Source organism: Alligator mississippiensis, chromosome 4, assembly GCF_030867095.1.
Source record: "Alligator mississippiensis isolate rAllMis1 chromosome 4, rAllMis1, whole genome shotgun sequence".
Taxonomy (NCBI): domain Eukaryota; kingdom Metazoa; phylum Chordata; order Crocodylia; family Alligatoridae; genus Alligator; species Alligator mississippiensis.
Genome location: NC_081827.1, coordinates 168,353,226 through 168,377,423, shown reverse-complemented (window position 1 = coordinate 168,377,423; position 24,198 = coordinate 168,353,226). Strand labels below are relative to the sequence as shown.

General features: G+C 44.4%; 1 protein-coding gene across 1 annotated transcript; it reads left to right on the top strand.

The window, feature by feature from the left end:
* Nucleotides 1-220: 220 nt before the first annotated feature.
* On the top strand, nucleotides 221-23,983 carry TTLL6 (tubulin tyrosine ligase like 6; the record flags this gene model as incomplete). The annotated part of the gene is given in 14 exon segments (XM_019482596.2): nucleotides 221-248; nucleotides 3,685-3,803; nucleotides 3,905-4,035; nucleotides 6,059-6,215; nucleotides 9,861-10,004; nucleotides 10,628-10,713; nucleotides 11,896-12,121; nucleotides 13,775-13,953; nucleotides 16,131-16,319; nucleotides 18,186-18,342; nucleotides 19,317-19,571; nucleotides 19,845-20,211; nucleotides 21,475-21,684; nucleotides 23,894-23,983. Coding segments are annotated over 14 exon segments (2,298 nt in total), but the record flags the coding sequence as incomplete, so codon positions are not given.
* Between the last annotated feature and the right edge of the window lie 215 nt (nucleotides 23,984-24,198).

The window sequence follows — 24,198 nt, the reverse complement described above, 5'->3', positions numbered from 1 at the left end:
ATTTTCCATGTGACCACTGAGCAAAAACTTCTAGTGAATAGCCTGTTGAGATATATGTTGCTTTAATAGTGTGTTCATTTGTATTAGTGCTTTTAGGTAAGTTTGTGAAAGCTCAGCTGTAAAGTTTTTCCAGGGCTTCATTATTAAGTTTGAACTGGTTTTGGTCTATCTGCCTCTGTGTGTCTCCTTTTTTTTCTTTTTTTCCAGATGACCTGTGATTAATCTGACCAACTGCAAATATGAGTCTGGTGAGTCTATCCTGTTTCTTGGCTGTAGAAAGGGAATGAAAGCATTGTGATTCTGTTGAAGAGGAGGAATGTGACAGTCTGAGGTGATCCGCCTGGTATCTGATGCCACTTAGTCATCAGACCTGTCTGCCCACACTCCCCAGACTCCCCCTACTGCCTATCTCACACCTGCCGTGACTTGATCTAAGGGGAGGGGTTGGCAATATTTTTGGGCAAAGTGCTGAAAATACCTGCAACCTCAACTTGTAAGATTTTGGCCTGCCAAGGGGCAGACAGCAGGGGGGCCGAGAGGGGCAGTGCAGCTCCAGCCCCTTCCCCAGTGTCTGCCCTGAGGCGCTCATGCCAAGCAAAATGCCTTTGCTTGGGGGTGGCCTACCCCTGTCTTAAGGTCTTTTAACTGGCAAGGCTGCCTCCAGAGGCCAGGGTACCTTCTTCCTGGGTGCATTTTCTCAGTGTACAGCCCTCAGGTTTTCTCTGCCCCAAATTCTACAGGGCTGGTTTTCCCTTAAGGCAGCCCCAGTTGTGCCTTAGGGACAATACTTGTGACCTCCACTCATCTCCATAGTCACGCCCATACCTTACATATGTATTTAGAGGGGAGCCCTTTGGCCCTGATTCTGCATTCATCCCTTCAAGCCTGCTTTGGGGCTTCCACCTTCCTGGCTTCACCCCTTTCCTCTAGCTGGGCCCCCTAGCCCAAGGTCCACTGCCCCAGACCTCAGCTTCTGGGCCCCAGCCCCATGTTGCACTTGTGTGCTCTGGGCCCCTGGCCCCTGTCTCATGTGGCAGTCCTTAAGGTCCCTGACCTGGCACGACTGCTTACATGCTGCTCTGCCCCCTGGAGTCCCTGGCTTTCACTAGGGAGCACTTTACTGCATGAACGGTGCGTACCCACAGCTGCGGGGGGGCACGTTGGCGGCAGGAACATGGCGGTGGTGAGCAGGGAGCTCCCACAGATGCCACTGGCGCTATCGGTGGGGAAGGGGCGGGGGTGAGAGTCGACCAAGTGGGAATCATGGACCACCCACAGATGCTGCCAGCGGTGTCAGTGGCGTGGTGGTGAGCGGTGACTGCTTGCAGGTGCTGCCAACACTGTCGGCAGGGCCTTTTTGTAGAGGGTACACTGCCATGCTCAGGGCGTGCACATGCATGGGGGTGCACCCCAATGGCCTCCAAGCCATCCCCATAGCCACAATCCAGTCCTCTGGTTTTAAACCAAAACTTAACAGAAAAATAAATAAACTGCATCCACTAAAGTTCTTTCCCATTCTGGGTCAATACTAGGCCTGTGCGAAGCTTTGGGTGGTGATTCGGTGGCTGAATCTCCAAATCCTAATTGAATCAGGGGACCAGTAAAAAGGTCCAAATCAACTTGAAGCTCTCTGAATCTTCGGAGAGCTTCCATGATTTGGCCAGCCTGTGCCCACTGCAGCAGGGAACTGGACCCAGACTCAGAGCTGTTAAGTAGGGGGTGGGGGAGAGGACCATGGGGGGACCCCTGCCAGCCCCCAGCCCCCTCCTGCTCCCCCAGCCCCCCGCCTGTTCCCCCAGCCCCCTCCTGCAGCGGCCTCGGGGCTTCAGGGGGCTGGTGCAGAGCCCCCCACATGGCGTGGGGCAGTGGGGATTGCCCCCTGCCAGGCAGGAACCAGTGAAGTGAGTTCAGGGTTTTTGGGTTTTGTTTTTTTTCTTAAAGGGCCAGAGCTGGGGTGGGCAGGGCAGCCATGGTGGGGCTGGGACAGCGGGTGGAGGGGGAGGGGGACTTGTGGCAGAGCCCCCCACATGGCGTGGGGTAGTGGGGGTCAGCAGGGATCACACACCCCCCTGCTCCTCCACCAGGCAGCATCTGCTGAGTTGGGGCTTTTTTTTTTCTTCAAAGTGCTGAGAGCTGGGACTGGCGGGGCAGCTATTGCCGGGCTGGGAGAGCAGGTGGGGGATGGGCCTGGGTGATTCAGAGATTTGGCAGCAGCTGAATCTCTGAATCAGATTCGGCCAAATTGATTCAGGGCAGTGATTTGAATCACCAGATCAAATCGCTGTCTCCCCAGTTGACCAAATCCAAAATGAATACTAGCCGCTTCGCACAGGCCTAGTCACTACCATACCACAAACTATACTTCTCCCTTAGCTGTCTTGGCTTCACTGTCATGGATAGCTTGGGTGTCCATGGGTCTGTTTCCTGCAGCCAGCTTCCCTGGGGAGCTCCTCTCCCTGCAGCATGCAGGGCCAGACTGCCTGCTGTGGCTCAGTCCCTGGATTTATATTCCTTTAAACTCCGCCCCCACTTCCTCTCATGAGCAGGGATTCTGGTTTTCTCTGATATAAAAAAATCCCCAATTTTCCGTTAAAAAAAAAAGTAACCCCAAATCCATATTTTTCCGCAATTTAAATGAAGCACCACTAATATATATAGTGATGTTTTGTTTTAATCACAGAAATATGGATTTGGGATTTTTTAAAACCAAAAATTGGGGATTTTTTTTTAAAACAGAAAAAACTATGATCCCTGGTCATGAGCCTCCCCAGCCACACACAGGCCCTTTTACTTAAGGGCCAGCCTGCATTCCTGCTGCTGCAGCCTCACACTGCACTTTTAGCCTGCTGTACTCTTTTAAAGTAACAGGAGCCCCCTGGCTCCCTGTTATGGGGAGATATTCACTTGCTCTCAAAAATAGGCCAGTTATAGAAAACTATTTTGTCATTGTTTTTTTCATTTTTTGAATGGTTTATCATTTGTAATGTTTTATCAGTGTGACCATTTGACAGTGTCTTTTAAAGATAGGCAATCTGAGCAGCACTGTGTTAACACTGTACCCTGTTATTCCCCATGTTGGATCTCCGTGGCTATATCAGAATTCATCATCGCTGACCCAGAACATCTCCTAGTATTCTAGTTCTTGTCCTCACCAAATCCAAACTGTTAATGATGCTGCACTTTTTAAATGGTCTAGCTTGAGACCATCATACATATCTCTCTCGTGACTGAAGTTAGGCAAGGCTTCAACTCCTACGTTAGATCTGCAAGCTTTTGCCAGCTTGAGATTTGGATTCTTGTCTTGGATTAGGAACACATAGAGCCACTATAGATAGTTCTAAATGTATCGTTAACAATTATATTTCAAGCTGGTCTGCTTTTCACCACTAGTTAGACTGTAACAGCACTGAAAACTCACTCTAGCAGTTTTTTTTCTAGACAAGAGTGAAGCTTTAGTATCACTATGGAATGATGAACTTGCCCAGAAGTTACTGTTGATCAGTTGCCTAATTTGTTAGACAGAATGAAATTCAGAGTGACCAGAGGACTGGCACTTATCCCTGAAAGTTAATGGCCAAGTTGAATAGCATTAATTGAACTATGACTATCTCCCACTCTGGGCCCCAAAATAATTGTCTAAATTTTTACACTATGGTTTAAGTTATTCCTATTCTTCTGATGCAGTGCATCGAGCTGCTAAGCAGTATGGCCTGCGGGAAGGAGGTGATAATGATGAGTGGACCCTGTACTGGACAGACTGTTCAGTGTCACTGGATCGGGTAATAGAGATGAAAAGTTATCAGGTACTCATCACTAGGAGCTGGTAGAGGTTTTTTTAATGCAAAAAAATGAACAGTTGCTTATTATTGTGCCTTTTTTTCTGGACTCTTCCCCCCCCCCCCAGAAAATCAACCATTTTCCAGGGATGAGTGAAATCTGCAGGAAAGATCTTCTGGCCAGGAACATGAGCAGGATGCTAAAACTCTTCCCAAAAGAATTTAATTTCTTTCCCAGGACTTGGTGTCTTCCTGCTGAGTGAGTCTTTTTTAATGATTTCTTCTTGCTTGCTTCTCATCATGAGTTTTCCCTCTCATTTACAGTGACATCTTTATTTTGGACCTAATTCTGTACTACTAATTTAAATTAATTCCCAGTATAAATTAAATCTACTAAACCTAAGCTAAGTGAATCTGAACAGTATAATACTTCAGCAGAAAAGTGAAAATCAGTAGTGATTTTTCAATAGAGAATCAAGCTTACTAACTTTTTGTCTTTTCTTTTCTTTGCATAGTGAAAGAAACTAGGAACATTTTGCATAGTAAATTAAATGGCAGAATGACATTTTCTTTTAAACTGAGTGAGGCAGGAGTCTATTTTATTTGCAGTGCAAATCTGCTTACCACTGCATGGGAAAAAGATCCTTTTCTTTTTTCAGATGAACTCTGTTGCTGCCCTGACTAGGAATCTTCCCTTATTGGAAATGGAGGTTATTCCTATATCACAGGGCTGTCCATCTTTTAAGTGGTTGAGGGCCACACTAGTAGGGGCCATATTAATAGGGGCTATATCAGCAGGGGCCATGGCCCCAAGGACCTCATGTCCCCATCCCCAGTGTGCTTTGTACCATCTGCTGTCTCCCTCCCACTGTGCTCCCCACCACTGCTGGTTTCCGCTTCTCCTGCTACACCGCATGCCCCAACTCACCCTTTGCTCCCTGGTTGTGAGCTCCATCATTACAATATGCTGCTCAAGCATCCCAGGCTACAGGCTTCTACAGCACTACAGTCTTCACTTCAGTGCCTCACCCTGCTCCCTGGGACACAAAAGAGAAGCCTGGAGCCCCAGTCTGCTTCTGCATCTGGTACAATGCAGCGAGCAGCAGCCAGGTGGGACCCAGAGTGTGCAGTTTGACCCCTCATGGGTCACATGCAGCCTGCAGACCACCAGTTGGACCACCCTGCTGTACCAAATGAAAATTCTCCCTTCTATCATAAAGGAGATTTTTTGCATAAATTTATAACTCATACCATAATTGACTCCTTTGGATATACATGTACCCAGAATTAAGGACATATTTTATTTCTGGCTCTACCTGGATAATTATTTTTTGTACTTTGTTGTCACTAATTCTGTAAGCATTTGTCTTTTGTCTGACAACATGTTCCTAGCCTTGATAAGCAGACACGCAACAAACCTTAAAATCACTTCATTCTGATTAATGTCTTGCATTTCCACCTGCTTCCTTGCCAGCATGATTTCAAACACCAGTACTTCATGAACTGCTAAACTGAAAGATCCATGCTTTTTGCTATCTGAAAGTCAGCTTTTTAACTGCTAAATTCTTGTTGGATTTTAAGTTGGGGAAAGTAAGCAATCAGCAGTTACTTTTTTTTATTTTAAGATCCAACATACTGAAGAAAGTGGGCCTGATTCCTCAGTTACTAGCCTTCAATTAGTGTTCTTCATTGTAATCAATGGAGTTACACTGTGGTAAAATTGCTGTAAAAGTGGCAAATCATGGCCAGTAAATCTACAGTAAAAATTCTATGTGCCATTAGGAAACTGTTACTCACTGCTTTCCAGGGGTTTATAGATTTTCTCTATTGTCCTGATCATTGAAGAATGAGACTTTAAAATTCTCACACATCCTTCCATCTAACCAATGTATTTTTGTCACTGCCATGACAGAATATATCAAGTACATGGCTGAGGACAAGTATAATTTTTATTTCCTGTACTGATTTGTTATCAGCGATCCTTGACAAATCAATTAAGTTATTTGATTGGCTTGAATACTCCTTATTGCTTTGTACAATGGATGAGACTGCTTTACACATGTATTAATCAGTTAGGATAGGATTTTCAAAAGTGCCTAGTATTGGCCTAACTGCTTCTATTTAAAATAATAGTGAAACCCCTGCTGACTTTAGCAGAAGCATATGTCAGCCAACAATGAATATTTTTGAAAATCCTGCTTTTAACATCTTTTTTTAATTTGAAATTCAGATCTGAAAAAGTGTAATGAAAATGATAATAACTAGCCCTTGTGTAATTATAGCTATGGAGACTTGCAGGCATATAGCAGATCAAGGAAGTATAAGACATACATCTGTAAGCCGGACTCTGGCTGTCAGGGGAGAGGTATCTTCATCACCAAATCTGTGAAAGACATAAAGCCTGGAGAGGATATGATCTGCCAGCTCTACATCTCAAGGGTAATCCCCACCCCCCATTCTATATACCCAAGTTATTGTTTTGTCACTGAGCCACAGATTAGTATCCAACTCAGCCTTGCTTGGCTGTGCTTAGCATTCTCTGTTCACTGTCCTTCCTGTATGACCATTAACATAGTGCCTGCTTTTTGTATCAGTGTGTCAACTATTATTCCAAAGTGTTTTAAATAAGGTGTTTTAGATAAACTCATCTGTCTTAATTGGGGTGGACAGACTGTTCATGTAAAGCTAACTGGATGAGAGAAATCCCCTTGCTGCATTAAGTACTGCATTTCAAAGATGGAAAAAAATGTCCATAGATAGCAGGAAGAGAGAATGAAGGGATTGTTTCTCAGTCTGCAACTTACTGTACATACCATTTTTGACTGTCTGTCACTGACACTCTCTCCTGATGCTCTGTTCATATTGAATATCCATGTACAGACTAAAAGGATCTCTTGTATCTTTGAGGTGTCAGTAACTTATATAGTAGAAGCTTGGCTCAAATTAGTTTGTCCTTGCTTTTTGAATATGTTTTATTTTTATTGCCCAAGTCTGCATTGCTTTACACTCAATGTGGTGATATTGCTGTATCTGGATGTAACTCAATAACTTTTGAAAACTATCTGATCAATTACATTTCAGAAGATGCTCCAGACATCAATGGTTTTAACAGAAATAAAAAACTGACCTGAGGCACAAGGAGCCTGCTGATTGGAGTCAAAATAAATAGGAGGTCATTGTATGGGAGGGAAGTGGATAATGAGGGGCAGGGGGACATGCAGAGACCCTTAAAGGAGGGAGGAGGTGGTATGTATTGCAGGGAGTTCCTGGAAAAGGAGAGTGGCACACTGGGAATTGTGGGAGAAAATGGAAAGATGAAAAAAGCCCCTGATGTGTGTAATGAGCTTGGCCTAAAGGAGCAACAAAGTGTGCAATCCCTAGTTATTTATTACTGGTCCATTTTTAGAGACTGAGCATTATCTGAGGAACTGGTTTTCAGAACTGCTGGACTCCGTCGGCTCTGGAATTGATGCACTGGGTGACAGTGCAGATTGTTTTATATCTGTTTCCCCATTTTTTTAAATGTGGGAAAAAGATATTTATTTCATTGGATCTTGAACAAACTCAATAATTTTAACAAAACTCAGCATATGGAAGGAATTACATGAGTTGTTGTTGTATTATTTTTATGCAGTTGGTGTGCTCAGTACATAAAATATATTATTGCACTTCCATAAATCTCCAATTTTTAAAGCTATCTTCCTCTTATAAACAATTCCTTAATTTATAAGGACTGGTTATATACAGGAAACTACAATATCTATATGTTGTTTGCATTACACCAGAATTTGGAGCCCTAAACATCATTAAGGTCCATTCTGTGGGATATTTTATCACTATACCATATTAAGGAAAAATCCAGATATATTATATGTCCATGACTAGTTCTGATGATTTAATTGTTATTAATGTAACCATGTCCAACATAATATTTGGAATTTCCCTTATTTGTATAAAAAAAAAATCTTAACCTAGATTTTAAACTACTGAGGAAAATACTTGCTTTTCCTTGGGCTTTCTAAGGCAATTTATGTAACTTTAGTAAGGAGACCATTAATATTGAAGTACAAAGAAGGCCTAGTTGTCATTGAAATCCTGAATTCTAGGGAAGTTACATCCATGGTCTCCAGTGTCCTAACAAACAACTAGCTTCATTTGTAAATACTGCTGAACTGATGCTCTCATGTCAGACTGGGAAACTTTTTGGGGGGATACCGACACTGAAAGTCAGACACAAGCTTGTACTCAAATGTTCATGTTCCTACCACCCAGCATCCTCACTGATTTTCTCCCATTCCCCTCTACTTCTTACCTCAGGCAAGCACAGCTTGAAGCTTGCAAGCACTCAGCTTCCAGGTATGTATGCACCTTAGGCAGTACCTGTTTCTGGTTTCAGAATAGTTGAAAGACCCAGAATTTGAATATAGAAAATTATCCACTGCCAATCCCACAATTCTCTGTGTCTGTGTCTTCCAGCCCTTCTGCACACCTTCTCCTTCAACTACTGCCTGGAAGCCATGTGGCTTTTTATAGCTCCTTGTTCTGCTTTTTAAACACTCATTTTCCTTGTCAACTGTTTCAGACTCACAGCACAACCTTAACCTTTTCTGGGGATGCCTAGCCTACACTAGCAGCTAACTTCTCCTCTTCTAGTCCCAACATGTTTGTGATGTGCAGCTATCTGGGTAGAGGAACACAACTGAATCCCAGTCAATATCTGGAGAAACTATAGCAAACAGCACAGTTTCAAATGAAGAAACAAGAACATCTATGGCTATACTGCAGTTTTGAGCATCTTGCTCAGTCAAGCATTAATTGCACAGGATTGTAGTGTTTTGAGTACATCAAACATGAAACAGCTCTACAGGAAGGCAACAGACAAGAACCAAGGTTTGGTACTTCTCTTCATGTCTCTTCTGCTCTTACCAGTGTTAATGGGCCAATGAGAGAAGTGCCACATTGGCTTCAGGTTTCCAAGTACACATTTGACTCCCATTTTAAAAGTGTACTTGAATGTTCTGTGTGGCCCTATGTCATCCAGTTTGGAGTAGCCAGTTTTAAGACTGGCTATGTGCTTCTGTCCTTATATGGGATCCCTCAATCATATGCTGTCATGGCAGAGAGTTAGGCAAGCTATTCACACAGGTCCATAAAGACCTGCTTTCTCAGGCAGAAGTTCTGGAGCCATTGTTTGTCCTTCCACACTTGTAAAACTACCATATATTATCCCACTGCACTGTGTTAATTCTCGTTTCAGAAACTATGGAGTACACTTGGGAGAATAGAGCATGTGTCATTGCAGCATGTATCGTATCATCCAAATCTGTCATTTCTACTCTCAGATGTCCATTTCTTGGATATCTTCTGACCTTGCACATCCTTGTAAATCCCAAAAGGCCTTCCAGCACATTTCTGCACAGCTGCTCCTCATCAGAAAGACTCGTGTCTTTGTCACCATCGGTGATTCTGTCATTGTTTCATAATAGTAGAGCTGCACAAAATCAAGCAACATGCTGGTCCAACAAAGCCGTGTGCAGTGGTGAGCTGCAATAACTTCCATCCTCATGGCTGTTTTAGAAAAACTAGTTGCCTCACAATATACTACAGATTCATTCCTACAAGGGCTTCACTCTGTAATACACCCTCCTTCACAGAACCTAGTGCTGTACTTGCATGTATGAAATAAAGTGTGGATATGAATAAGCAAGACTTGGCACACATTAAAAGAAACAGCTTGGACAGGGAAGGGTGACTTGAACTTACCAGTTGAACCATGGAGCAGTCTGATGTGTATTGGTATGGGCGTATGTTTAGTTTTAGTTTCCTGATTATTAAAATAGAGATAATGATCCGTTCCGTCTATCTACAAGGGCATATTGTAAGTATTATTTAATCAAGTTCTTCATCATACTTTGAAGAAGTAAGGTGAAACATATGCACTAATAAGGTTTGGCTCTTTTTCAGCTGTAGGTGGGACTGCAACTATTTTCCTGATCTCATCTTCATAAGTTAATGAGTTACTAACATGTTACTTGTACATCAAATAAAACTGTAAGCAACTCTGCTTTGTATTCTCTTTCCTAGCCTTTTATTATCGATAAGTTTAAGTTTGATCTTAGAATTTATGTGCTCGTGACATCATGTGATCCTCTGAAGATATTTGTCTATGATGAAGGCTTGGCACGCTTTGCTACTTCAACCTACTCTGACCTGTCACAAAACAACCTTGTGAGTAAAGAAGCCTGTTAATATAAATTAAAGCTATTTATAACAACAACTATTTATTGAAATATAGTGGTACAGGGTGATAGTAATATTTTAGACTTCTAATACATTCTTCCTCTGAGGATCTCAGAAACACTTTATAGATGGTAATAATATGGGCTTAAAACATCAGGGGATCCTGGATAAGTTATGCATCATTTCACCTACCACTAAAATGCAGTCACTTTTGTGGTAGAATATAACTGCTGCTTAATTACACAGAGTGAAGCTACTATGTAATGTCAGGGCATTGAGGGGCTGACCCTGCAAATATTTGCATGCCTCCTTCCTTCTTTCTGTACATGACTCATGTAAATAAAACTATTTGTAAATATATTTAGTGTTAAGTATATTTAGAACATAATTTTCATTGAAGATGTTGGTTTCTTAAAAATAATAGAACTGGAACACTGGTGAATTCAGAGAGGGATAAAATTGAGAGAGTACTGAGTCTCATTTGTTTTGATGAGACCATGGCTGTTCATACTACCATTGACTATCTTGTGCTTTATTAAAAGACTTTCTACATTAAAGAGGAAGGAGGCAAATATCAGTCTATAATCTGTAGCCTGTTTGCTCATTTACAGGATGATGTCTGCATGCACCTGACTAATTATTCCATTAATAAACACAGTGCTAATTTTGTCCAAAATGAAGATTCTGGTAGTAAAAGGTAAGAACAGCACATTTCCAAAATAATCACAGTCAACATGATACAAGTCTGCTTTTGAATCTTCATATGCATTTTCAGACCTTGGAAATATTGATTTCTGTTTCTCTAATTAATGATGCATTTTGTGCCATTAGTTCAATAAAACACAACCTCAGATAAGTAATAATGAGAGGCCAAAAATGAGAGGTGAACAAGCAGACACTCATTCAATTAAACATAAAGAGCATTTGTATCTGAATTGCATTACTCTTTAGTGGTTGTAATTGACTATTTTACACAACTAAATTTAAGTATATTGTCAGGGGGGCATGGGGGAGTTCTTCTCCTACTCACATTTTTCTCCTGATCCTCTTCCACTATTGTTTTCTTCCATACAGTGAAGCCACATATCTAGCAGTTTCTCCTAACACCTTATCCATCGTCAGTAGCTCTTAAGCGATATCAGTTTTCTTTTAGCAGTAATGTTTTTTGCCAATAGCAGCAAGGATTCCAGCAGTGTCAGCTTCTCATCTGCAGTGCTGTGTTGGTGCCAAATGCCACTTCTGTTATATGATCTTTCTCAAAACACTGACCTGGTCAGACCTACCTGGAGTCCAGCCTTAGGTGTTTTTCTGTCCAGTTTTCCCTCGTCAGGCCTTGTTTACTCTTGAAGGATGAAATGTTTTAATTCTCGTATGGCAAATGCAGTACAACCCCACTACTATAGATACAGTTAAAGATGCTTTCTAGTGATGAAGCTATTCCCATGCAGAAAGAGGAATGATGATGTCTGTATGGTTGCATCTACATTAGGGCTCATACTGATATAGCTATATTGGCAAAAGATCAGTCCTAACTAACATTGCTGTACTTAAAACTTTGAAGTGTAGAAACAACCTGTGAGGGAGAAGTTAACTAGAATAATGACTCTCTTCCATTTTGGGAATCCCCTTCCCATAAGCAATATGGGAGGATGTACATCACTGACACTAATTAGCGACATACCTGATTTGATATTACCCTGTCTTTAATCCTCAGAGTAAGAAAAAACTCTCATACTAACAACTTTGTCTTTATTTGTTTCTGTGAATATATGAATATCCATAATCCCCAAATTTCTGTGCTAAACTTCTGTATTTTGGAATTAAGAAAATTGATTCGCCATTAAAATGGGTTACCAATTTTCGTTGTTGTTGTTCCTAGGAAGCTCTCCACGTTTAATAAGTACATGCAGAAGCATGGCTGTGATATCGACCAGATGTGGCTGGATATAGAAGATGTTATTATTAAAACCTTGATAGCAGCACATCCTGTTATCAAACATAACTATCATACTTGCTTCCCCAACCACACTATGCCTAGTGCCTGCTTTGAAATACTGGGATTTGATATTCTGTTGGATCACAAACTCAGACTCTGGTTGCTGGAGGTAAGAACCTCAGCAAGATTCTGTTTTAGGTCCCATAACATGTCCATATCCTAAGCTGCTTTCTTCTTTCACCATTTCTTACCTGTCAGAATATACTCAGTCAAATTAGTTGCTATCATCAGCCTCTTCCTTAGCATTGACTTCCCTTTTTTCATCTCTTTGGGTCCTTCCTGTAGTATCTTCTGCACTAGTCTATTAACATGAATAGCTGATGGATGACCAGCAGAGGGGGTTAAACTACAGTGTATCTAATAATAATCATTCCCACAGACTGTCCCCTTGATCTCTAGTCTTGACATTCAAATCTGTCCCTGGCTGCAGGAGTGTCAACTCATGCAGACAGTCATACTCTCCAGTTCTTTGCTATGAAGGAGTTTTCCAGGGTTATCCATTAACCTCAACAAAAGCTGCACATGGTAATGGAAGAGGCTGAATATGGGTCCTCATAGCATATCAGATTAGTATAAATTGCTCATCTTGCACCACCATTGAGCACTTAAGTTTGTTGCCCACTACACTTTTGCCACTTGGACCTGTTTTTTTTGACAAAATGACCCTATCCATAATGTCACTTCTGAATTTGACTGATGAGGCACATCCAGATGAGTGTGCATGTGCAGTTTGTGGCACTTCAAAGCTGTTTGAGCCATTTACTGCACTGCAGATTTGGAGCATGGCACCAAAATTTGACACTAGGAGATCCTGGTGTCAAAACCGCTGCAAAAAAAAAAAGCAGCGCAGCTAACATTTCTGGAGCATGCACCAGCAGCCACAGAGTCTGGGTCCTCCAGGGAGACTCTCTGGCTGCTGGCCAGAGTGTCTCCCCTCCTCTAGTTGTCCCCTGGCTCTTCCAGCATGCTGGGAACTGGGAGAAGTGGGGAAATGGCCCCAAAAGTGGGGCTTTTCGCCCTGCACCACACCTCACATGCAGGGGCACGCACAGCAGCAAAAAGCAGTGACACAAATTTGTGCCACTGCTGTTTTTGTCATAGCAAACACAACCCCTGCATGTGCATGCTTGTCTGAACACACCCGTGGGGCATGTTACCACGTGCAGGGTTGTGCATTTCCCATGGTGCAAATAGCAGCAGCACATTTGTGCAGCTGCTTTGTGCCCTAGGGCATGCTCCTTCATGCATACTCCAGCATGTGTCCAATTGTCCTGGGTAGGGTAGGACCACTTATCCTGGTCCCAGCAGCCTTATCTGGGGGCCTCCCAAGGCAGCAGCAGCACCAATCCAGTCTCACAGAGCCTGCCTGCAGCCAAAGCATGGCTCTGGATGGCCAGGATCCATTTCCAGTGGTGTGGTGTGCATTGCTGCCACGTGTGCCACACCACTTTTTGCGGCAATTCTTTTTTTTGATACCAAAACATCCCGGTATCAAATTTTGGCACATTTACAGTGCTGCACATCGTTGCACATTTGGTGCATGTGGTTTGCAGCACTATAAACTACATGTGCGTGCTCATCTGGCTGTGCCCATGGAGTCATCAGATAAACCTGTTTTATGTATTGAAGTCTGGCAGTAGTCTTTCTCAATTTCAGAATCTAACTAGAAACCCACAGAATGCAGATTCTAAAGTAAGTTTAATATCTTTATTTTTCATTGGATCTAACTACAGTAAACAATTTTTCCTTCTTGTCATTTAAGGTGAATCACTCCCCAAGCTTCAGTACTGATTCCTGGTTAGACAAAGAAGTGAAGGACCACCTTTTATATGACACCTTGGTTCTGATAAACTTGGGAGCCTGTATCAAGAGAAAGATCCTAGAACAGAAACGGCGAGGAAAGGAGAGGCTTCTGAAGCAAAGCCGTTCTTGGGAGATCAGGTGCATTCTCAAACATGTCTTCAGCTTCTTCAAACTATTCAGGCCATAAATGCAATCTGCAAGGAGCATATATATATATATATTCTTTATACATTAAATAAGCATAATTTATAAACATTATATATATACGTCACGGCGGGGTCCTCGCAGAGGGCCGTGATCTCCTTGAGGTCCCTCGCTCCGTGTCAGGCCGGCCCAAGACACCCTCTAATTCTCGCCCGCCACGTCTTTGATGGTAAATATAATGATGGGAGGCTGCCTTGTGTTTTCCCTGGGCACGGCTACTCGGGACCTCTGTCCCCGCGGTTCTTCCGGACCCCCTGGGGGTCTCCCGATATGGTGGGTGTGCCCCAGACACCCTAGCCTTGTGGGCTATGCATGGCTCCTACCAACCCCTAATACCACACCCCAAGCCTTGCAGATGTAATGGACGTTGTCCGGTCTGTACGCCCGCTTCTCGGGCCTCCTCTTTACTGTGGCCCACTCTGGGCTCCCTCTCTCATGCCCAGCCTCTTGCTGGGACTCTCGTCTAGCCCACTCTGGGCCTCCCCTGCCGGTGTGGTTCCGCTCAGGGACTCTCTAGCAGGCCTCCGGTCCTATGGGCCAACCACACGGGCACCCTCTCTGACCCTGGCTCACCGCGCTGCTACTCCCTGTATTCTCGGGGCAACCGCAGCGCCCTGCCTCAGTCTGAGGGGTGTTACTGCACTAGCCTGTGGCCGGGCTCACTATGCCCATCTCGGGCTCCTCGATATGGCCCCGCTCTCTAGGGCTGCTCAGTATGGCGCTCCCCCTCTTTGGGGCTCGCCGTGCCCACACTGGGCTACTCAATAGCGTACAATGGTGCTCCCCCTCTTTGGGGCTTGCCGTGCCCACACTGGGCTACTCAATAATACCGCCCTTTTCCTGGGGCCGGGGTCTGTGTTCCCCCACACGCAATCCGGGGTCTAGGTCCCCGTCCGCAACCTACGGGTTGCACCCGCGACCCACTGGCCGTGCTCCTCGCCGCCCGTTGCTCACGCACTGGCGTGCGAGCTGCGCCTTCCCTGGCGCTATGCAAATAATGCGCCCTCTTGGCGCTAGGGCACCCCATACTCTCTGGGGTCCCTATAATTGAGGCCTCCTCCAACCCCTACAGCCTCACCCAAGCCTCCGGGTGTAATATCAAAGCCAAACAAACACAAGCCTCCTGGCTGTAACACAAACATAAAGCCCCCTGGCTAAACCTTTAGTGCCCAATCCTCTCAGGGCTATCATGAGCTGTACTTGCCCCTCAGACTTCTCCCCATAGCTTGGCTGAGTGAGCTGCTGGCAGAGAACTGCCAGCCTGGCCTCAGCCCTGAGCTTTATAAGGGCCAGGCCCTGCCTCCTACAGGCAGCTGGTTCCCCTTGGTTGCTCCGGCAACCCGCAGCTGCGCTCATTACCTGAGCAAGCCTCAGCTGTGCTCGTTATGTCAGGCCAGGGCGCGCTCACTCGCTCCCTGGCAGTTTCTCCTCTATAGGAGCAGGGGCACTGAGGTGCCCTGCGACAATATATATTCTTTATAAATCATAAAAGTCACAAATCATATATATGTGTGTGTGTACATATAATTATATGATTTGTAAATTTGTATGATAAATAAAGATGGTCTGAATAGACTTTTTACTGGGGGGTGGGGATTCCCCTTAGAAATAACAAAAAAAGTAAAGTCTGGCCTTTTCTGGCTTTACTGGAAAGCAACAGTCATATAGAAAGAAACTTTCTTGTAAGGACATTTCAGCTTTATGGAAGGAGTGAACTTCTCTGACTAAAAATCCCTTCTGCTCTTAATAGTCCAGCTTTCACTTTTTTTGATTCCTGTGATGTTATCATTTTACTAGTTCTCCCAGTCCTTCCAGTTGAAACAGATGCTGAATTGTTTCTATGAAAACAAGTTAAATCAAATGCAAAATGTCAGACCTTTTTTTTTCTCAAATGGAAGTCAGAAAGAACACAAGTTTTAATGCTTTTCCTTTGCAGAACTTGTTCTTTGTTAAGCAGGAAGATAAAAGACAGCCTTCCTCCATTTCACCAGTAATAAGCAGACAGGATTAGGAATGCAAAAAAAAGAAATGACATGCAAAAAAAGTTCCTGCTATAGAAGTTTCTTGGGAGCCCACAGGACTTGTTAATAGTGCCCCTGTGTTTTTATCAGAGCTGAGGAATACAAGAACTGCCAGACTGATTAGCTGAAACAAGCTGAGAACTATGAGGAGAAAAACAAAGGTGGTTTTCGCAGAATTTATCCTAAACCTGATTCAGACAAATATGATAAATTTTTCCAGCATAACAATTCATATTTTCAAGAAACTGCTGCTTCCAGGGCACGAGAAGAACATGCCAGGTAAGGAGATTTTCCAGCTCCAATTTATTTAACTGGGGGTAGGTTATTGTTTCAGGGCATGTCAGTGCCTTGCTCCTAAGAAGTGAAAACTACCAGGGAGAGAGAGCCCTGGCAGAACATAATGGGCACAGCTGCAGGTTGCTGGGGCAACTAGTGGGAGTTAGCTGGCCAGAAGGGGTCAGGGCCTGGCCCTTATAAAGCCCAGGGCTGAGGCCAGGCTGGAAGTTCCCTGCCAGCAGCCAGAGAGGCAGGAGCTCCTGGAGGAGAGATGTGAGAAGCAACTGCAGGTTGCTTGAGAGTCAGCTCCAAGATGTTGGAGCAGTGTGGTTGTAGCCAGGCGGCTTATAGTTATGTTGCAGCCTAGGGGCTTGTGCTTTGTTTTGTTTATTAGACTGGTGGTCTGGGTGAGGCTATTACGGGTTGGAGGAGGCCTCATAGGGGGCTCATGGTAAAGTGAGGACCCCGGCGCCAGTGCGGGCACAACCTATGCGCCAGTGAGGGCGCAAGCTACTCATGAGGACCCACAGCAGTGTGTGGGGACCCTGGCGCCCAGGAGGGCGCAGCATACGGGGTGTATAGACCCCAGCCCTAGGGAAGGGCATTTCTGAAGCCCCAGCATGGGCGGGGCGAGCTCCCAGGAAGGGGGCCATTTTGTAAGCAGGCGCCAGTGAGGGCGCAGTTTACAGGGTACGTAGACCCCAGCCCCAGAGAGGGGCGATTGAGCCCAAGTGTGGGCACAGTGAGCCCCAGAAAGGGGGCAGCAGAGTGAGTCCCCGAAAGGGGGCAGAATAGAGATATTACATCTGCGAGGCTTGGGCTGCGGTATTAGGGGAGGTTGGAGCCTCAGAGCGCCCCCTGCCATCGGGGTATTATAATGGGCAGCCTCCCGCTAATTAATTAATTAACATCAAGACGTGGCAGGCGAGAAGGCGGGCGGTTGCCGCAGGAACAGGTGAGCGGACCCCGGCTTGGCTCGGCTCGGAATCGATGTCTGTTACAGTTATGCATACTGAATTAATGTTCAATAATAATAAAATACATCACATGGTACTTTATGGTATGTGACTGTACTTCATGATATCCCTGCCAGATAGGTGAGTATATGTTATCAATCCTAATTTTACAGGTGATGAAATGGACACATGGGTCACATCCACACTTTCGTGGACGTTTGGTTCCCTGGGGACAACTATCAGCAGCACACTTTGTGCCGCCACTAATTGTCCCTGGGGAATGCCTGTGCCATGTGCCCTCTGGCACACAGCAAGTTACCCCGGCTGGAGTAGGAGAGGCGGGGACCAACACTGAGCTGGCTCCCGCAGCCTTGCCTGGGGTTCTGGGAGCCTCCTAGGGCTGCAGCAGCAGTGATCCTGCCACATGAAGCCTGGCCAGCAGCTGCACTGTGGCTTTGGCCAGCCAGGCTCCAGTTTTGAGCTGTGCATACTACCCCTACGTGTGCTGCTCTGCTTTTTTTTTTTTTTTTTCTGCAAGCTTTTTTTGATCCCTGGATATCCAGGCATCAAAAAACAAAAGCCTGCACTGCTCCCTTACAACATGGGGAACAACTGAACATGCAGTATGTGGCATCGCAGATGTGTCTGTGGTGCCATGTATGACATGGCCGTGCTTGTCTGGATGTGGCCATGGAAATTGAGTGACTTGCTTGTGAGTCCATGACAAAAAATGGGATTAGAATTCAAGTTCCTGAATCCAGCCCTGAGCTCAAACACATGGATCTGCTTTGCATCTAGATCTGGCCAGTCTTGTTCCAAACCAGAATTAGTGGACAAGGCCAGGTGGGACTTGTAGATGATGCCATATGCTATTAGAACCATTTTTGAATCTCATTTGTAACTTTGCCTACAGGCAGCAGCTATAGGAACTGAAAATGAAGCAAGAGCAGAAAACTTTACAGTTAAGAGAGAAGAAAGTTGAGCTGCAGGGAGAGTCTACGCATGAGAAAATAAAGCCTTACAGAAAGAAGCTAGTATCTAGAGCAGCTACTGCACATGGCTTAAGGCAGGTATGCTTTAGAAAGAAGAGTTGACTGAGTTTTCATTAATAATGCTGCTATCAGTGTGTGGGGGCAGGGAATAGAAGCCTCCAAGGCCAATCTGGAACATCCACCAGAAAATAAATGAGCTAAAATACAATGATACGCAGTGGCATAACCAGGGCATGGCACCCAGCCTGGTCACTGACTTGAGGTCTTGGGGAAGAGATGGAAAAAAAACTGCTGGCACCATAGCCACACAATCACACCAGTGGCACAGTGTCAACCAGAAGTCATTGCTCCTATGTGTGGCAGCTGCCCCAGGCACCCAGACGCATCATTACATCTCTGGCAGCGGGCACATTCTGCACAAAAGACACCACTGACAACATTTGCTCACAAAATGTAATTGTTCTGTCTGCAAGCCAGTGAGGACCCTGGTCTATTAATTTGCAGTCATTACCTGGAGGCAAATGTATCTCCAGTCTGCTACCATATCAGTTTTGTCACCTGTATTTGGACACAAAAAACATATTAAAACACTGCTGAAAACGAGATGATTGTTGCTTGGTTTTCCCTTATGGCCAAGTCTGCTTAGTACCAGGGAATCGGTTACAGCATCACTTAGTGCAACTTGGGCTTTCTCTAACTTTTAGGCCAGTGGAGGATTATTGTAGTGGAGCTCCGCTGTCCTGGGCCAAACACCCAATATGCATTATTCCTCCTACAGCATGTTTGCTGTACCAGAACAGGCAGTGAGGTTATCTGTCACTAGATCACCTTCCATTAGGCTTGCACCAATAGAGTTCTCCTCCATAAGGGAATTCTTTACTTGCCATTCCCAACCAGAATCTGGCTTCCTTGCATTGCTTGTATCAGGAAAACTGGTCCAATGTCACCTTGGGGTAACTTCACTGCTCCTTATTCATGTTGAATTTATTTTGTTGCTGTGCTCAACATTGTTTTTGTTCTGAGTCAAACCTAGCACTCTCCTCCTACTTCAGAGAACCTTGGGAGAAAAAGCACCAAAGATGCAGATAGTTGGTGGGGAATCAAGCATCCCACAAAAAGAACACAGTGGGTCCTGCCTGGATCCACCTGCACGTGAAAAGCAAAATGTGAGACACTACAGTTCTGCACCAGACTTGATAAAGAAGAACTCTAGTAGCATGCAGGACCAGTATGACTCCAAACCAGACCTGAGAGACCATACAGAGCATAATCATCATTCCGCAACAGATCTGAACATCAGATTAATGGTAAGTAACAGAATACTGGTAGGTCCATAGTATGTAGGACTGTCTATAATTGTAAGTTAAGTCCATTCTAACTCATGTTTTGGCAGCCTTTACAATTCCTTTACTCCACTAGAGTGATTTCAAGGGGCCTTAGCATGAAAGAGAAGCAAGACTTTAATTTCTAAAATAATGATCAGTGTACAAATTCCACAGAAATGTGCTGATCCTATGAACTACCATGCTCAATCTGTGCCCTGCCCCATATCAGTTTGATCTTCTAATCTTCCCCCCTAGCTCAAAACACCAGCAGATTTTTCCACATTATCAAATACATCTGGTCATTCTTCAAAACCTTCCGCAATGGTGACACAACTTCGAGCTGCAGTCACAACAGCAACTGATGTAGTTTATCATGGAGGTGCAGCCATTCAGAATCTGATGCCATTTGGATCTGAGAGAGATCACCAGCCTCGTCTCAGGGAGAACTTAGTCTCACATGCAGAAGGCCACAGAACCCAAGGAAATCCCTTACGAACTGAACTGGAAAAGACTCCTGTCCTTATGTCAAAATTCTTCAGCAAACTCTATTTCATACCAGGAGAGAAGGCCATAATACTCCCTATGCACCAACATCACCACACTTATCTCACCAATAGAACACGTGAGTGCTATTTTCACACAATATGTTTGCATCTTAAAATCTAGGTTAATGTCCTGGTGCATCTCTATGGAAATAAAACTATAATCCCATAGCATATTTAAAAAAACATATGATTATGTTAGGGCTGTGCGAAACGGCTGTGTTTCGATTTGGTTTCGGATTCGGCCGTTTCAGAGGACAGCGGTTCGTTTTGGTGTTTCGGATCACTGTCTTGTTTCTTTTTGGCCAAATCTCCCAAATCTGTTCTGAACAGGCTGCAAGCTTCGCACAGCTTTACCCAGCTGGTTGGGCCATGGGGCTGGGAGCTTCGGGGCCCCAGCGGGGAGCCAGGACGGGGCCATGGGTGGCTCATCTAGGGGAGGGGGAGAGCCGTTTCCCTCCATACAGGCGAGGAGACCCCCACGTGGATCTCTGATCCCTGTCACACTGGGTTGTGGGGTAGGAAAGCAGTGCAGAGTGGCGAGCAAGCCTGATGGTCCCTGTTGCACAACTCTGCTCTGCAGGGAGCAGAGATCCATGCCAGGGTCTCCTCACTGCCGCTGCCCACCCCATGCAGCCCCGGACCCCTGCTCCCTGCAGAACCAGGTCACGTGGCAGGGACCAGCACTGCCCTGCCGCACGACCTGGTGCCACAGGGAGTAGAGATCTGTGCCTGGGTCTCCTCATAGCTGCTGCCCGCCCCATGCAGCCCCTCGTTACCAAGGTAGGCAGCAGTGGCAAGGAGACCCCCGGTTCAGATCTCTGCTCCCTGCGGAGCCGAGTTGCACAGCAGGGCAGCAGCATACAGCTGTTACCCTCCAGGCCTGGCTCTGAAACTCCAAAATTTTCCAAAACATTTCAGATGTCTCATTTCATTTCGGAGATGGTTTTTTAACCTTCCACTTTGATTTGGATTCGGTGTTTTGGGTGCTGAAATGGCCTGAAGCACCTCTGAAACAAAACGGCTGCCGAAATTTCACACGGCCCTAATGTTTAGATGCAGTTTTGATTAGGATGAATATAGTTGATCTTGCCTTGGAGCAGGAGCAGATGGACTTACTGAAGTCATTTCTCTGATTCTGATTATTAGATCACAAGAGGAAGTTCTAGTATTATCTTCAGCTCCATCTTAGTTTAAAACTGTAATAGAGCAGGTCTTCTACATTTGCTTCTCCAGTCTATTCCTTTGTATCTGAGCTTCAAGAGCCCAGCCATGGACTGTAGGAAGAGAAGCTGGGGATGCCCATTGAGTTCAAAATGTAAATCAGAGTTTTGTTTACACAGAAAGTGCGATGCTCTTTAGGAGAACCCAGCTGAGCAGCAGAATCTCTACAGGCAAGAAGCAAACAGAATATCAGAATGTTCAGACAGCGTTCCAAAAACCAAACCATCACCGCTTTAGTTTTCAGGACCTGTTGGTTATTTCCAGCCCTGCTCAAATGGACCAACGACCTGCAAAAAGCAATAATGTAATGTCAGGGGATATTACGATGGGTAGGTAATGGTTCTAATCACTGTGATTCCTTACTGTAGAAAGGAAGAACACTCTGGTCTCCTTCCAGGGACATCCTGTAGATTACAAGCATTGAAAAATTAGCCTTCTGTGTGCTTGGTCATTTTCAGGATATGAGATCAAGTTATTGCAGGAAATGGTGTTAGTGACTCAGTGGGCACTTCTACATGAGACGCTTAACGCACAATAGCCTAATAACACTGTGCAGTAGCATGCTGGGCAAAAAGCATGCTAATATACTCCTGTGTGGTAGTATTAGGCTACTGCGCAATAAGCATCATTAAAAAACCATGCACCAGTGCTTCTGTGCAGTAACTGTAGTCACTGTGCATTTAGTTAATACTTCATTAAGCAAGTACTAAATTAAATGTGCAGTACTTATTGTGCATTAATGAACATGTTAATGTGCCCAGTAAGTCATGGTTTTTTCTCTGAGTCAGCACTGTATCCATGTTTTAGGATAATGAAGGAATTGTAACATGTTCTGTGCAGTTAGTGGTGTCAGGTAGAATTTTTAAAAGTGCTGATGTGACTAAAATGTTGCAGGAGTCAAAAACCTCACTGAAAGCTGTTAAGCATCTAAGTCAGTTTGGTTTATGAGTCTTAAATTCCCAAGTCACTTAGACCATATTTTAAAGATATTTTAGGTACTTAAAGATACAGATGGACACTGAGAGAGAAAGAAATTATCTCAGATTTAGGTGTCTAGGCCCTTTTAAGAATCTCACCATGTCCTTTATTCATTTTTAGAAGACTATATATCTTAAAAAATGGGCTTTTAGGCAGCCAAAAAATTTTAGCCATCACCTGTTGCTGATTTGTAACACCAAAGCCTATATCACATGGTCTTGTTTAAAATGCCATGGCACTTTTTGCAGCACTAGAGGGCGTTAGCTTCAGCATCCATGTTCATTTCCATGATGAGTCACTACATTCTGGCTTCCTAGATTCCTGCCATACTTTCAACTGGATAAATTATTTTTCACTTCTCTTGCCTCAACAATATTGCAAATTTTAGCTACTGTGTAATGCTTGCAGCATTTCATTGTTTGGTGACCAGTTGCTCTGTATGCATTGCTCTGGGCTCCTTTCAAAAGAAACAGGTATAATGTATTCATATCATGATTGGCAGTCAGCATCTTATGATACAAGTCTGCTTTTGGAATAGCAGTAAAATCACAGTATGATCTGGGATGAGCTGGCACCACACAAAAGGTACAGCCTACAGCAAGGAAGAGGGGGTGCTATTGTATCTCAGTGGGGTCCAACCTTTTTGGTGGGCATGCTGCGTATTAGCCCTATACCCTCTCCAAGTGCCACTTCAATTCCTTTCCTCTGCTTGATCTGCTGCTTGGCTTTCTGCTTCCTACCCTGTGCTCCCTACCTGATCTGTTGCTCTGCTTTCTTCTCGCTGCCCTAGCTGCAGCTGTGTTTGTCCCCTCCTTGACCTGCTACATGCCACACACATGGGCTGCATGTGCCACTTGTGGCATGCATGTTGCAGCTTGACCATCCCTGTTCTGGATTTTGCTGGGGAGTGTACTACCTGCCAGAGCAGGCTACGGTCTAGAGAGCACAACAGAATCCCTATAGCAGTGTGTGCTAAGCTCTTTTACTTCCCATAGAAGGCTGCTAGGAGGTCCTCTTTAGACAAACCCTACACAGGGATTCTCCCAACCATATAAAACTGTTTCTAGATCATTTACATTACTGGAGAGGTGCAGCAGGGCTGGAATGGAATACAGAGTTGTCCCTTCTGTTGGGCAGGTAATTTGCATTATTCTGTGTGTGATACCTGACTCATGATTTATTTACTTGGTATGAGCTATAACGAGTCAGAAAGGAGAATACTGACAATGAGGCTGCTGGCTGCTCATGCTGCCTTCACTTCATCCATCATATTTACTATAGGAGTGTCTGTGCAAAACATTTTTAGATTAATTTATCTTTGTCCACCTATCAAGGATATGTCTGTACTTCAGCCTGCAGTTTGATGTAGACAAACTTGAACTAGCTTTAAACAAGCTTCTTGGCAAGAGGTATTTAACCCACATAGAACTCCATAGATCCAGATTGCTTCCAGTACTTGAATCTAGCTCATTTAAAGCAAGATTAGATATCTCTACAATATTCTGCAGGATGCTGTACTGCCATATCAGTCTGCTTATTATTGCATTTCTTTCCTTACAGGGTTTGAGCAGAACTCTTCCATGCATCACTGTTTGCCTTCTAAAACCTGAAAGGTGCTCCCTCCTACAGACAGAGCTGTTCATCATGAACTGACAGAACCATTTTGTTTCTTCTTTTTAAATATACTCATTGGTGATTGCTTCCAGTAAACAGCTTCTATCGTACAAAATTATCAATCAGTGGGTGAGCCATGATAGTTGCCTTAAAAAAAAAAAAAGTCAGGAGTTCATAGATGTTCAGACATGAAACTGTTTTCCTGGCCCCTGATGTATATCTGTATGGCTTTGTGCCTGATTACCATCAAC